We start from the raw sequence: 14,723 nt of genomic DNA, 5'->3' as shown, positions 1-14,723 counted from the left end.
CCCCTTCATCCCCCTTCAGTGCGGGGGCCCTGCCATGCTCTGCGGCTCTTCTCCTTCCCTGACTTAGGCGCCCCTGAATCCCAGTCCCATCTGGGGGATAAAGCCTCCGTCTCCTGGGCAGCTTTGCCCATGCTGGCCGCATCTCCGCCCATAAGTCTGTGGACCACCTCCCCATTTCCCTCTCCCAGAGCCCAGTTCACCTGCTCACCCACCACTTCACTTTCCTCTCTTGGGGCCCATTGCCAGGCTCTACCCTGGATGACATGTTTCACCTCTGAACCACCCTCCCCTGAGTCCAGATACGCAAGTTATGTTCCCGCAGCCCCTGTCCCAGCACGGGGGTCAGGCTGGTCCCTGTTTCCAACCCTCCTTCTCTTCCCGCTTCCCATCAGCCAGATCTCAAGACCGACTTTCCCATATCGTCTGTTTATGTCCATTTTCAAAAGCAGATCTGAATGCCAGCAACGTGACATAGTTTCATAAACCAGCAATATTTCATAGATCAACAGTTCATAGGTCAAAGACTCTCAGACACCAACGTACACAGGAATAACCAGGGGAACTTGGTTCAAATTCAGATTCCTGAGCCCCCTGAAATGCAGATTCAGTAGGTCCAGGGTAGGACCCTGGAGTGGGGTTTGTAAAAAGTCCTCCTGGTGATTCGGATGGATGAGATCCACAGACTGGGTGGGGAGAAACATCACCTTCAGTGAAAACTAAATTACAGCTTACTAAATAAATAACAAAATACATTTTTAAAATAATAAATTAAATCAAAAATCCTTATATGCTGATGGCCCTGTTCAAAGTCCTATTTGCTCTCCAGATTCTGAATGCAGCACAGGGAGCCTTTGCTGGTCAAGTTCATTACCATGCTGGATAATGTGTATTAATTGATGAAATAGGGGTCAATGTTTCCCTTTGGCACCAGCTGACCAGAGGTTCACAGCTAAATGCTATGTTGACTATCAGTCACTGATCTCAACCATGGTTTCTAGATAGAGTTACCTCTTTATTACTTTTTCACCCTTTGCTTTGGGTTTTACAGTTTTGCATGCTTGTGCCTTTAATCGATACTTTGCTACTTTCTTTATGAAAATAGAAGGATCTTTATAAAAGTATTGGCAGTGAGGCAGGGGCCAACGGAAGAGCTTACCCATCGGAGATGGATTTGCTGGACATGGGCACTTTGTTTCTAATGGAGATCCCCGTCAGCCTTTGGAATGGCAGGCGAGTGTAAAAATTCTTCACTTTCTCTTGCAGTACAACTACACAGAGGAAGAAAGAAATGACATTATTTAGGGAGTGATGCATTGTATCCACAAAATCAGGGGGACAAAGGTACGTGAATCACACTGAAAACTTCCAATTAAAGATGGCATATTAAACTCAGGTACTTACACTCTGTTTCCATCCCAAATATCACTAAAATACTGGTAAAGGGATTTTTCTAAAGGCATACACCCGCAAGGTGAAAGAGTCGGAGAGAGGATAGAGCAACAAAATTGGGGGAGCCAGGAGAAACACAGAGGGGTAAACATTGACCTGATCAACCTAAGGAAGCTGAATGCTCGACCCTTCTGTGGGAAGATCCAAGAAGCAACCCCACACGTCTTCTGGAATCCCAATAGATTTAAGCATCAACAGCACTGGGAAAGTGAGCTAAGGCAGAAAGGGCTGGAAGTCTTTTTAAGAAGCAATTAAGTCTTCAGATCCCCTTCTCTTTTTTCCACGGCCAGCAACGGCCCCTTCCCGTCATAGAAGGGCGGGGTCTCCAGGTGCCCCAGGTGGGGCAGTAATGGCGGGAGCACCGCACTGAAGCCACGGGAATTTTTCAAGTCCGTCTACATGGTAACTGTGGAGACTCTTTCCTTTTCAACCTTACTTGGCATCTAAACCACAAGCAACCAGGCTCATGACTCTGGGCCAGATGTGACGAGATTCCAGCTATAGTGACAAGAGGGATTCCCCAAAGGGTGGCCCAAATAGATTATCCTACAGGGAAACCCAAAGTCAACAAGCTCCCACCACACGCTCCACTTCCCGACCAGCTTCTGGGCCCCTCTCTTACATTTAAGTGGAAAATCAAGAGTCACCAGCTACCTGAGAAAGGCCTCCAGCAAACAAGAAGGAACAGTAAGTAACAGCGCAATGCAACATCAGGGTAGAAATGGAGACTGTGGGGTAAAGCACCCCCTCTCCCCCAGTAGTATCGTCAATATCCTCAGAGAATAGAATCAACCTCTATTTTGTTGGAGCCACAGTTGGTGAGATTTTTGAGAGCATACATACGGCCAACTGGAGCTCCACTGAAACGTGCATTTGACATGGGTTCTATGAGCAGTGGGATTCCAGTGTAAGATTATTGTTTATAGTCAATATGATGCATTTCTGAGTGCCTTTGCATCTCCACAAGAAGCATGGTAAATTTATTTTTAAGTGAATCGATCTGGATATTTCTAAAGCTACAGAGCCCGCAGCCCACTGAAGACCCACCAAGCACTCACCTTTCTTCCGGAAGAGGACACTGGGCCTGTGGGGCAGGATCAGCCTGCAGCCCTGGGGACTGGACTCCAGGACATCATCACACACCTGGGCCTCTGGGTAGAGGGTGCAGGTGAAGTACAAGGGTGCACTGTCCATTACCTCTGCCAGCTGACAGAAAGAGGGCTTCTGGATACAGCCTACAGGTGAGAGAGCAGTTGTGTTTCAGTCCTTGGGAGGCCCACGGGGGAGGGTACCTCTACAGTATCTTCTGGGAAGAAATGCTCCAGACGGGTTCTTCCCAGGCAGGGCAAAGCCTCAGGTCAGTCAAGGCTGTCCAATCTGGAAGGCCCAAAAAGACAGACCAGGGTTCTGCTAGCTGGGAGAGGGCCGTGCGCAGAACAGGGAGTCTGTGTGGCTCTGAATAAAGGCAGAGCCCGAGAGGGTGAGGAGTCAGCTGTCAACTCGGCAATATGGGAGGAGAGAGGGTAAAACTCCACTGGATCTGCCCAGCACCATCTTGGAGGCAGTCAGGATCTCAGACCACAGGCCACAGGGCCGGAGAGCTTGGTGACGCTGTGAACAGCTCCCCTGCTTTCACTGGGTCAGACTTTGCTGCTGGTACATGCGAGCTCCCTGATGCGGAGGGGTAAGGCTGATTCATTTTTAAATTTTCTCATCCCCAAGGTCAAACACAAGGCCTAGAACACAGCACATGCTCAACACAGCACATGTCTGCTGGGTAAAAGATGGATGGATGAATGGACGGACGGACGGATGGAAAGATGGATAGGTGGTGGATGGATAATAGGTTCTGGGAGCAGAGTAGACATTAACTACAGCATTGGCATCTTGAAGATCTGGGTCATGTCCTGTCTTTCTTCAGGATCACTCACGATACCAACACTAAAGTGATGCCTAAGTTATGCTCTTGAATTTGATTTTATCTATGTCTCAAGAGTTGTTAAGGCCTCTGATGCCTGACCACAAGGCAGGGAAGAAGAAGGCTGAGGCCTAAGGCTACTCACGAGAAAGGCACCACAGATGTGCCTGTTGACGTGAAAACAGATGTCGGAAAAGCCGGTGCTGCTTGCTGGGCAGGGATCGGTTTCCGCTGACGATGACCTGGTCAAGGTCCACAGGGGAGAAAAGCTCTGCGGTCAGATCTGAAAAAGAGGGAGCGAGTCCACTTCCTTTGCCTTTATCTCTGTGGTGGATCAGTCTCTGTCTGCCTGTCTCTCTCCCTCTCTCTCAAACACACTCACACACACACATTCATTTTGGGGCCATGTGTGGCCAGAGCAGGTCTGCAATCAGTAGGGCCGGGAGCCTAGTCAGGCAGGAAGGGCTCAGAAGGTCCCACACAGCCCTAAAAATCATGGCGTTGCAAGATTTTAGAATCTTGGTTTGGAAAAAAACTTGGGAACCATCTAGTTTAGCTTTTCGCCCAAGGCAGGATTGTCCCCATGATATTTCTGACCAGTGTCCCCGCAGACTCATGTGACACGCCTGTGCTGACCACAGCAGCCCACCTCACGGTTAGGAATTCGCGGAGTCAAGTCTGCCTCTCTGTAACTTTGAACCACTGATGCTCCTTCTGTCTTCTGAAGCCACGTGTAAGTTCTGTCTTCCTCCTAAACGGCCGCCTTCCTCATCCATGAAGACAGCGTTCGGCTCGGCTCAGCCTCAGACTTGCAAGCTCCGGCTTACCCGTCCCCCAGCCTTTCCTCCTGTCTTCAGACTGCGATTCTGACTGAAGGCTCTTCCTGGGAGCTCCACTCCCAAGGGACGGAAGTCCAAGCTCTCTTCCTGGTCCAGGCTCTACCTGCATTTCTCGCCTCCTCTCCCATTGCCTCCACGCACCCCCGAGGAGCTTGCAAACCCGGTGATTCCAGCTCCTCCCCGCACTGCGTGCTGCCCAGGGCTCCTGCCCGTGCCCGCCCGGCGTGTACCGCCTTCCTCCTACCCTACCTGGTCCTCCTGTGCTTCAAGGACCAACACTGCTCCTCCTGCTCTGATGTTCGGAGGCTCTATAACGAGGCTCTCCAGTGCTGAGGGACCCAGAAGCCCTGCCCAGGAGTGGGGGGGGGTATTTCTCCACCTCATGAGGGCCCAGGTCTTCCCAGAGGGCTTCCACTGGGGGTGTGCAGCCGACCGTGGAGCTGAGCTGGGGCAGGTTTACAGCATCTCTGGAACGAGGGGCACACCCCCAGGTTGCCTCGGACTGGAGCTTCCTCTCCGAAGCCTGCTCTCCATGCAGGCTTGAAGCAGGCTCAGGAAGGCTGGACTTCCTGACCTACAGTCACACCAAAGGGGATGAAAGCCTCACGGGCATCTGGCAGGGCCAGAGGTTCAGTGCGAGCAGAGCCCCAGAGGCCGTGTCCCGCTGCCTCCTTGGGGCAGCCCCCACCCTTTGGGCCATCGTCTCTCATACTGTCGTACAGCGGCCCGTTTGCGTGCTGAGCCACACCTGGCACAAGGCAGGAGAGCCCAGACCACCTCTTAAGACAGCAGAGTAAGAAAGGAAAAACAGCACAGCCAGCCTAAAGGCTCACTTGAAGATCCTGGAATCACACTTTGTCCTCAGAGCCTTTGCACAGGCTGCTCCCCTCACCTGGAACTCCCTCTCCCCGGGCTTCTCTGGAAGTGCCTGGCAGATCCTTTGGGCTCCTCCGAGAAGTCACCTAGCATCCTCCCTCCCTGCGTTCCCATCGCCCTGACACTTGTCCCCATCACAGCCTTCGCCAGGCTGTCACACAGTGGCTGCTACGTGGGAATCCTCCGTCCTCTGGGAACGTCCGTGGGTCCCACGTACACAAAAAAAGTGTTGGGTGAAGGAAGGGATACTGTAGCCACTCAGTTCATCCCTGATTGACACCCCACATCAGGAAGAACCCTTTATCTACGTGTTTTCTCACAACTTGACACTCCCTGTGAAGGCAAGGAGGCCAACAGGGGGCTTGCCAGCTGGGGGTTGGTTCTCTTTGGCTCTTCTTTGTGTCTCAGATGCTCAGAGTATCTGCAGTCACCTGAAGCAGAAAGGGGAACATTCCTTGCTGTGCTTTGACTCAGAGGGGACCTTCTCACACAGAAGAACAGAGCCCAGGTAAGTGAGCCCCGCTGCAGAAGAGCCCATCAGAAGGGTTTCCCGCAGGGCCATTGTCTTCTGAAGTCCAGGAGTGTGATCAGCTGGGCAGGCGAGACCCAAGCTGGGCTTTGTCTATTCACCCTGAAGCCCTTCTGGTGGGGGGAGGAGAGGGGTCCTTCCTGTGGGAATCATGTGATAGTTTTGTAGATGCAACCCTGGCAGCAGCGGATAATGACGGATTTTACAGAATATTCTCAAGCACCATGAAAACATTCACGTTTACAAGGCCATGAGCAGCCTGGCTACCCCTCAGAGGTGCTGCTAAGGTGGGGGACCAGAGATCACAAACATAACTGCCCCAGGGCAGGTGTGGTTCTCCTGTTTGCCTCGGGCCTCGCCTCCCCCCAGCACCCTACACTCTTGCTGGCCCACCTGGCTCCTCCCGGATGTGGCATGTCGATCAGGGACACACTGAGTGGCTACAGTGTCCATTCTTTCACCCAGCGGACAGGCTTCTTCATCAACCCTGCCCACAGGCTGACCTGCCTCCTGTCTCCCTGCCCTCCCCTCCCTCTCTCTCTCCCTCTCTCTGACTTTCCGCTCCACCCAAGGAATAACAACCGTAGTTCCCGGGGATGGAGGAGCCTCAGACACCACGCACGGATGGATTTACATCCTGTGAAGGTATGCATTGGTATCTTCCACTGCCTGAAATGACTCTCTCTCAAGAGACCCTCACAGACATCTTGTTCATTAAACAATTCCAGAACACTTCCATTTTGCTTACATTCTTCAGGGTTTGCAAAACCGAAGGCACTGACCCCGACAGATGAAACTTGCTCTTAAATAGTTTTTTTTTTTTTGCTGGATTTGTTATTGTGCGTGTTTTCTCCCTCATTTCACGTTACTTTCTGTGCCCACTGGCCCTCCGAGGAGCCATCCACGTTTATGAAATGGATAGTGGGGTTGGAAGCTTAGAGGGCAGTCCGTGGCTGTAGAATGGAGCGGGGGTTAGGGGTGCATTCACCACTTAGACCCTTGGCATCACCATGTCGCCTCCACGGTCAGCCACTCAAATACATTCTAAGGTTTGGGGGTGAGTACCTGTCTCTGTTGGAGACGGTGGCCTTGGTTCCATGTCTCTTCTGCATCCCATAGACTCAGCCCGAGACCCCATGTCAGAATCTAAGAGAAAAAAAGACTGTTGTTCTAATGTTGGGAAGAAAAAGGGGAGATACCCCTCTGGTCAACGAAATGGTGATGACCGTTGTGGGAAATCCCTGCGGTCCACAGCCAGGCGCTCGGACAAGATCTGAAACAACCCAGCGGCCTATGCTTGCGCTCCCTGGCCTTGTATGGAACGTCAGCCAACCTCTCTCCATAGCAGGGCTGTTATTGTCCTTGACACTGAAAGTATTACCATTTGCAAAGAGTTAACGAAATAGGTTTATAAATATTGGTCTTTACGACACCCTGTGAAGGAGTAACATTTCCTCTTTACTCTTGAGAAAACTGAAACTCAGAGAATTGAAATAACTTCTCCCAGAACATGGAGGTGGAAAGTAGATGAACTGAAATTCGAAAAAATTAAAGAAAATTTCCAAGGCGGGAACAGGTCTTCCACGAGGGGGGATAGGGTTTTACGCAGGTCCCTGGGTGCTTCTGTTTAGTGGGGCAGATGTCCTGGGGGGAAGCAAATCCTTAGTTTTTTACCAGCTAGCAAATCATTTACCAGAAATTTCTTTTTTCTTTTTAATTGTATTTTTTAAATTGTTGGTGTACAATATCACATGAGTTACAGTGTGTTACACGGTGATTCACAATTTTAAAGGTTATACTCCATATATGCATCTTAAGCTACAGGATATCGTACAACACAGAATTTCCTGATAGGTGGAAATCACTGGACTTGCAACTAGTGTCTGGGTCCCACCCCAGGACCTCCTGTGGGCATTTCACTGAACCTTTCCAAGTCTCTTTTTTTCTTTTTGGTCTGAAAAATAAGCAAAATGTCACCCGACCCTCATATATACAATGTAGTTATGACTAAATGAAGAAAGAAGCGTATAACCTCATTATGTCACCTTAAAATGCAAGTGATGATGGGCACCTTCCTCCCCCTTCCGTTTCTCCCTCTTCCTGCATCATCATCTCCACCACCATCAGTACCACTGATTAGCCCTGGTGATGCACCAGGCACTGTCGTAGGCACTTTACAGGCATGACTGAGCCAACGCTCACACAACTCTATGAGGTTGGCACCATTTTTAATGCCATGTTACCCATGTGTTCAAGGTCACATGGGTGGGAAGTAACAGAACCAGAATTGATACCCAGACACTCCAAGTCCACAGTCTGCTCTCTCCCACTATTTCACAGGCATAGAAACAGGTCACCAGTCCTATCTCTTAGGGGACTGGAGATGAGAGAGGAGGAATCACAGGAAGAGGAGGGAAACAGCGATACAGGGGCCGGATCTTTCCTGTGCCTGCACCTAGCACCTATGGCCATAACACGTAGCGGTCCCTGCCGGTCGGCTCCCTTCTGAGGCCGGAGCCCCTGACCCATCAAAGCTGCGCCTCACTCATCCCTCTCACCATGTTGCTCAGACCCATCCCAAATGCCTTTCTCAGTCCCTGGCTCTGAGTGGGCACCTGATCAATGTTTAGAAAACTCAAAGGAGGACAAAGCAAGCAGAATGGAGACGCCGAGCGTGTATTTCACCTGTGCCCCCACCGGTTAAGTGCATCCCCAGGAGCAGGCACACCAAGCATGAGTCCACGGCACACCTGCCTCGAGGAGGGAGGCCCCCGTGCCCCAGTGCCCTTGGAAAAAAGCCTCCCCTAGTTTGCAGGGGGCCTCAGAGCTCCCATCCTCCTAACAAGGGCAGCTTGTGGTCAGCGAACTTGATCTCACAGGAGCCAGCGCTTCCTCCCTCCCTCCTTGCTTAAGTTTCCACACTTTTAGCTTTTGTTTTATACTGTGGCATCTTATCTGATGAGAGTGGAGGCCCTTCTCACCACACAGAGCACTCACTTCAAAGTACATCTCTACATTTGCTCTCTGGCGAGCAGAGTGCCTGTGAGAGAGCCGTGAGGCCAGTCTCCGGTGACCAGTGTCCTGCTCGGCCCCCTACCCCCCACCCCCACCCCCCGCAACCACAGAGCTTACCTTTCCAGAGATAAACCTGCTGGAAACTGGTAACGGTGTCCTGTGCGCCTTCCAGGGCTGTCAGACCTGCAGAGAAGATGTTTATTTGTACAGCCTTGAGCATGCTGTTAGGAAAGGGTATCTATCAGTTCTTCACACTTTAATAAGAATTTAAATCACTATGTTTGTTTTCTTAGGGATTTGCTGTACTTAAAGACTGATCTCTTATTGTGGAAAAGGATTTATACCCTATTGTTCCCAGTTGGAAGTGGCCTCCTGATCAGTCTATGAACCAGGCAACCTCCAATTTGGAACATCATGAAGTCAGGCTGCCTGAAATCCCCATCAAAGGGTTCCCTTCTTAAAGCTTTGCCCACACCCCCAAAGATACACAGACACACAAGGCCCTGGAAAAAAAACCTCAAAAGCCTTTGGTGACCACTCCTTCTCAGGGAGGCCAGACAAGGGCATATTCTTGGTTTCTTGGGCACCTACCAAGCACGTGCTCTGTGTTAAGCAATTCACTCTGGATTTACTGCCCATGAATGGATCAAATGTTTTCCTTCAAATGCTCATTTTCACCCTGGGCTACCTCTCAGCGTAATGGATCCCATATGTTTACAGTCCATCATATAAATAAGCTATTCGCTTTTATTTACCCCAAAGAAACTGATCCTCATGGAATTCCACCAAATTCTGCAATATTTCTTCCAGGCTTTGGTAAATAGGCACTCCACAGATACTATGTGTGTTCTCTAGGCCAGGTTTTATGTTCCATGGTGAGACTCCAGGAATCACTAAGACATAGTTCTTATTATATATTATATAAAAAGTCAAGGGCTTAAAATATAGCAAAAAACCAATGATAGGTCTTTAAAATGATAATAATTTCATCTAATATTCACACTATGTGTCAGATGCTCTGCTAAGTTCCACATGTGTATTATTTGTAAGTGCCAATATAGGGAAGCAGTTAAGAATGTCACTTTGGAGCCAGAATGCCTGGTTTCAGACCCCAGCCCTTCTACTCAGAAGCTCTGAGACCTTGGGGAGACCTCACTTCTGTGTGCCTCAGTTTCCTTAGCTATAAAATGGGGATAATGATAACAATAGTGTCTCCCTCAAAGCACTGTGTCGAGGATTCATGAGTTAGTGCAGGCCACGAGCTTGGAGCGGCGCCTGCCTGGTTCCCAGTAAGCACGAAGGAAGACTTTTCTGTTACTGCTGTTGCTGGCTATCCTCTCTTTTCATCTTCACAACAACCCCGTGAGAGGGGAGCTGCCAGCACGGCACTAGCAATTAGGCCTGAAGGTATTTACTGACTTGCTCGAGGTCACACAGCTGGTGTCCAAAGCCGGGATTCAACCTCACAGGCAAACTCTCAGCTGGGCCAGTGAGGGAGGCAGACAGGCAAAGGTGCACTTCCGGCGCACCGCCCGCTGCACCAACAGAGCGATGCACGGAGCACGCGCGAAGCTGTGCAGGAGAGGAGGCAGTAAGCACTGCAGGGCAGTCAGGGAGGGCTCCCGGAGGAGGTGAAACTGAGCTCTCTGCCATCAGAACTGCAAGAGCTGCAGTGCACTGAGAAGCAGGGCTTGGCAACTTCTCCAGGAGGCACGACATGGTCTCTGCCAACGCTTGGAAGATCCTGTCCCGTAGAGACAGGGAACCTTCCACGGGAGCCCCCTAGACAGCTCCTTTGACCTCCGCTCGGTCCCCTCCCCTCCCCGTCTGGCTGACATCAGTACATGCTTCACGCCTCCCAGCTCAGAGGGGAGACTGGAAACACGGTGTAGAGTTTGAGTTCAGGTAGCAGAGCAGAGAGGAGGCAGACGAGCCGGGCTTCCCCCACCCTCACACTGGATCTGGGAGAGGGAAGGGAGCAGCTGGGCCCTGTTCTCACTGTAACCTCAGGCTCTCCGGGTCGGAAGGAAACTTCCAGGCCCCCTAATCAGTGCTTCACAGACTTAGCAGGCGTGGTACTATCCAGACAGCCCATTAGAATGAATTCCTGTGGCCTCCCTGGTCTAGGAAGAGGCCTGAGAATTTGTATTTCTAGTGAGGCTGCCCTGCGGTCCTGCCCACGCTGAGGAGCACTGGTGAGGTCAGCCCCGGCTCAGGACCCAGCGGCACCCACTCCTCCCCGAGGGAGATGTGCGGAGAGGCCCACCGGGCGGGGGAGGCGGAGAGATTGCCGCCCAGCCACCTGGGGCTGCGGATGCTAACGCCCCTCCCTGTAAAATGAGGGGCAGGCAAAGGCTCTCAGAAGTACCTTCTAGATCTAATGCTTACAGCTTGTGGAAAGGGGTGGATTGCTTCTGAGAGAAAGCAGGGGAAGGAGAAAGCTCCGTGGTTATTTCAGTCGATCAAGCCCCTGTCGCGGGGCCCACAGTTCCTTGCGCCCCAGTAATTAGAATGGGCAGTGCAATCGTTACCACCTGCAATTTCTTAACTCTAAGACAGGAAAGACGCCCTGGGGACACTGGCTTGGGGGACATCTCACGTTTTGGGCCCCAGTTCTTCACCTCTCCTGGTAGCCACATATTTTCCCGGGACTTTGCAGTTCCTGCCACTAGCGAGAAGGAGTGCTTCCCCGCCTGGACCGTCAGTCGGGCCAGCGCACTAAGGCAGCGGTGACAGAGCAGCAGATCCAAGCCTCACCCTCATCGCCTGGGGCATCGCCTTGTTCTCTCCCGCTTCTGCCCACAGGAGAACATGCTCTTTCAGAACGAGAGACACGTGAAGCAGGGCCAGGCCGTCCTGGCCAAGGCCAGACGAGATCGGCCAACTGCCAGGCGACCCCTAGATGCCTGAGCAAGTCCAGCCGAGGTCAGCGCGGCCACTAGCTGAGCCAGCCGCCCGCAGCGCACCTGCAGCCCAGGGCTACGTCGGTGCGTCTTGCCGAGTGCTGTTGAGATGCTCTGGGTGTTTTTCATGCAGCATTTTGACTCAGCGGCTTTTCAGGATGCATCCCTCAGAGTATGGAGAGGGCTCCTAGTGGTCTAGCAGACCTTGTGGGTCAGGACAATTAATCGTGAAGGAACACACGCGGGCAGAAGGTAAAGACTTACCCTTGAACTCCTGGCCTCCCAGACGCAGCATCATCTGGCCGCGGTCCTGATCATAAGTCACCCCAGGGCATGTGGCATCAGCCTGGGCTTGAGGAGGTTCCCTCCAGTCTCTGACGTGGCAAAGCAGGACATCGGGAGAGCTCAGCAACCCACAGACGATGGGACCTGCAGAGTCACGAGAGTGGGGAGAGGTCAGTGTGATGGGGACCCAGCAGAGCCCCTCTGGAGACTCACGTCTGCGCCCTGAGAGGCTTGTAGGGTGGGGACAGGGAGCAGCTCCTTGGGAGTGGACAGGAACACCCGAACTCAGGAGCCTGCTTTTAAAGTGGGTTCTTCTTCCCCAATAGTTCTCCAGTTGTCTTACTGGCAAATTCCCAAGCAGAGAGCCGCCACCATGCCTGCTGCCCCTCTCCTCCTCCACAAGAGCCCTTCTCCCCGGGACAGTGGCAGTGACACCTCCGATGGCGCTCGGGGTCTTAGTGCCAGAATCCTCTGTCCCCATTTTCTATCTTTTGGGGCTTCAAGGAAATAAACAGCAGACTCACACTCTCTCTCTTTCTCTGTCTCATACACACACACATACACACACACACACAAACACACACACAGAGGAAATCAATTTGGAAGGAGCTCAGGAAGGAGTATTTAGATTCAAAGTGAAGAACTATTTAAAAAGAGCTGTGCCCCCGTGGCGCACGCTTCCCTGCTGGGGCGTGAGCTCCTCGTCTCTGGACGTGTCCAAGCCGGGGCTGTGTGGATGCACAGAGAGAAATCTGTTACTAGGTTTGGTGGGTGGAAGGCATCGGACTATTTTGTCTTGCATGTATCTTCCAAGTGAATTTTAAAAAATTAAAACCGCCTTAATGTTGTGACATTAAGTAGTCCCTTCCTCATCCTAATTCATGTTCAAATCCGGATAAGCTTCAAGCTTGTCTCACCAAAATCTGCCCAAGGTGGATGACACGTGGGCATCTGGCTTATGAATCTGACATTTTGTTCTTCTCCTGTCCCACTTTTACTCTGAGTAGTTAAAAGCCATCACCATCATCAACATTATCAGCGGCAGTAGCATCTCTGAAAGAAGTAACCTTAGAGACCCACAAACATGGTGGTTCTCAAACCAGGGTGCTTAGAGCGATTGTATCAAAAACAGAGAGAGATTTGAAAATGCTCGTCCCTCGGCACCAACCACAGCATTTCTGACTTGATAGGTCTCGGCTGGGGGGAGGTGGCATTTGGGAATTGGTCATCGTGAGTCGCACCCAGATGATGCTGGTACACAGCCAGATTCCAGAGTCCCTGACTGAGTTAGAGCACTTGGTTTCACAGGTGGGGAAATGGAGGCACAGGAAGGGAGAACGGTTGGGCTAGTTGCTCAGAACTAGAGGAATGACCAGCAGACAGCCAGTGCCTCGGCCAGCCAGGACTGAGTCGGAGCACAGGCGAGCGGGGGTGCACGAGAGCCCACTGAGAGCCCAGAGAGGGTCTGAGCCCCGCGGCCGCCCCCCAGCAAGCCAGAGGACAGAAACACGGAATTAAACAAGAGGCGGGGCGTGTTTCCCTCCGCTCTCAGACCTGGGAAGAGGAAGGCAGGCAGCCCTCTTCTGCAACTAGCACCAACTTGCCAGTGAGAGCCCTGGGGGTCTGAGAGGCGGGCGCCAGCTGCAGAAGGAAGTCAGCTTCCAAGATGCCCCCGTGAGCCTCTGAACCCCACTTCCAAGTGGCCTCACTGCTTGTGAAGTACAAGTAGCCTCATGAAATGTAGGTGCAGAAGCCTCACGAGTTTTCTCAGCAGTGGAAACAAAGCCATTTAAGGGTTGGAGTTTGGAGGACACTGGAACGTTGCAGGGAAGAAGGGGACAGGGGAGGAGGGGGAATCTCCCAGAAATTAAACGACTTTCCAGACTGCAGTAAAAGGATGTGCTGGGATCCTGTTCCTGCTCATCAGCAAACCCAGCCAAAGCTTTGTAAGTTAAAACTCCACGTCTGCCCGTCAGACGAGACTGGGGAGCATCTGCCTGATGTTTTATGTGTGTCTCGAAGAAAGCTGAGCTCGCAGCGTTGTGAGGTGGCTGGTTGTTCGGCTCAACATAATTCACAGATCATAGGTCACCCTGGGAAGGGAAAGCAAGCCAGCTGCTAGACAGAAATGTCATGGAAAACAGGACTGTGTGGGCTGGCTGCTCCATGGAACAAAATAATTATTCTATATATGATCGTAAGGAAAGTGAAATCAACTTTTCCAACTTGAAAAATCATATGGTCTGGTGAGTAATCAAACATCTGGGGAAACTGTGTCCTCAGGAGAGACATTTCGTTTAAAGAAGGCAGAAGGCACCCTGGGTTTGCACTGCAGTGTTCCTGAATATAGGCAGACATACAGACATAGACAGACACCCCTCAGAGCCATTGCAGGTTTGGGTCCAGACCACCACGATAAAGCGAATATTGGAATAAAATGAGTCCCACAGATTTTTTGGTTTCCTGATGCATATAAAACTTAACGTTCATACTATACTGTCGTCTACTAAGTGTGCAATTACAGCACCATGTCTAAAGAAATAAAGTCTACACCTTAATTTAAAAAATACCTTAGTGCTCAAATATGCTGCCCATCATCTGAGCCTTCAGCCAGTCCTAATCTTTTTACAACAGTCACATCAAAGACCACTATTCACAGCTCTCCGTAACAAATGTCCTAATGACGAAAAAGTTTGAAAAACAGTGACCCTGAGACACGAAGTGAGCCAATGCCACTGAAAGGATGGCGCCAGGAAAAAATTGTACAGGCCTGAGTGCAGACAGCGGGGGTGGAGGCGGAATAAATCTTGATCCCACAATCGGTAAGAAAGTAGCAACAAGAAACGGGGGTGACAGTTCAGCAGAGGGGAAGGACGGTTGTCGGACAGTTGAGCATGATTCTTAGGTTG

The 14,723-nt window shown here is 51.3% G+C and overlaps 1 protein-coding gene across 1 annotated transcript in view; it reads right to left on the bottom strand.

Annotated features, from left to right (window-relative positions):
* The window catches only part of TG (thyroglobulin), a 202,783-nt gene that overhangs the window by 129,991 nt on the left and 58,069 nt on the right, over window positions 1-14,723 (bottom strand). Inside the window, exons 27-32 of the mRNA XM_031690392.2 lie at window positions 11,794-11,958; window positions 8,744-8,809; window positions 6,677-6,757; window positions 3,513-3,650; window positions 2,508-2,684; window positions 1,157-1,268 (exon numbers count right to left, since the gene is read on the bottom strand). Of these exons, the coding sequence (XP_031546252.2) occupies window positions 1,157-1,268; window positions 2,508-2,684; window positions 3,513-3,650; window positions 6,677-6,757; window positions 8,744-8,809; window positions 11,794-11,958 (739 nt within the window). The remainder of the gene's footprint in view (window positions 1-1,156; window positions 1,269-2,507; window positions 2,685-3,512; window positions 3,651-6,676; window positions 6,758-8,743; window positions 8,810-11,793; window positions 11,959-14,723) is intronic.

The sequence above is a fragment of the Vicugna pacos genome, chromosome 25 (assembly GCF_048564905.1).
Source record: "Vicugna pacos chromosome 25, VicPac4, whole genome shotgun sequence".
In the NCBI taxonomy this organism is placed as follows: Eukaryota; Metazoa; Chordata; class Mammalia; order Artiodactyla; family Camelidae; genus Vicugna; species Vicugna pacos.
This window is presented reverse-complemented; position numbering and strand designations above follow the sequence as displayed.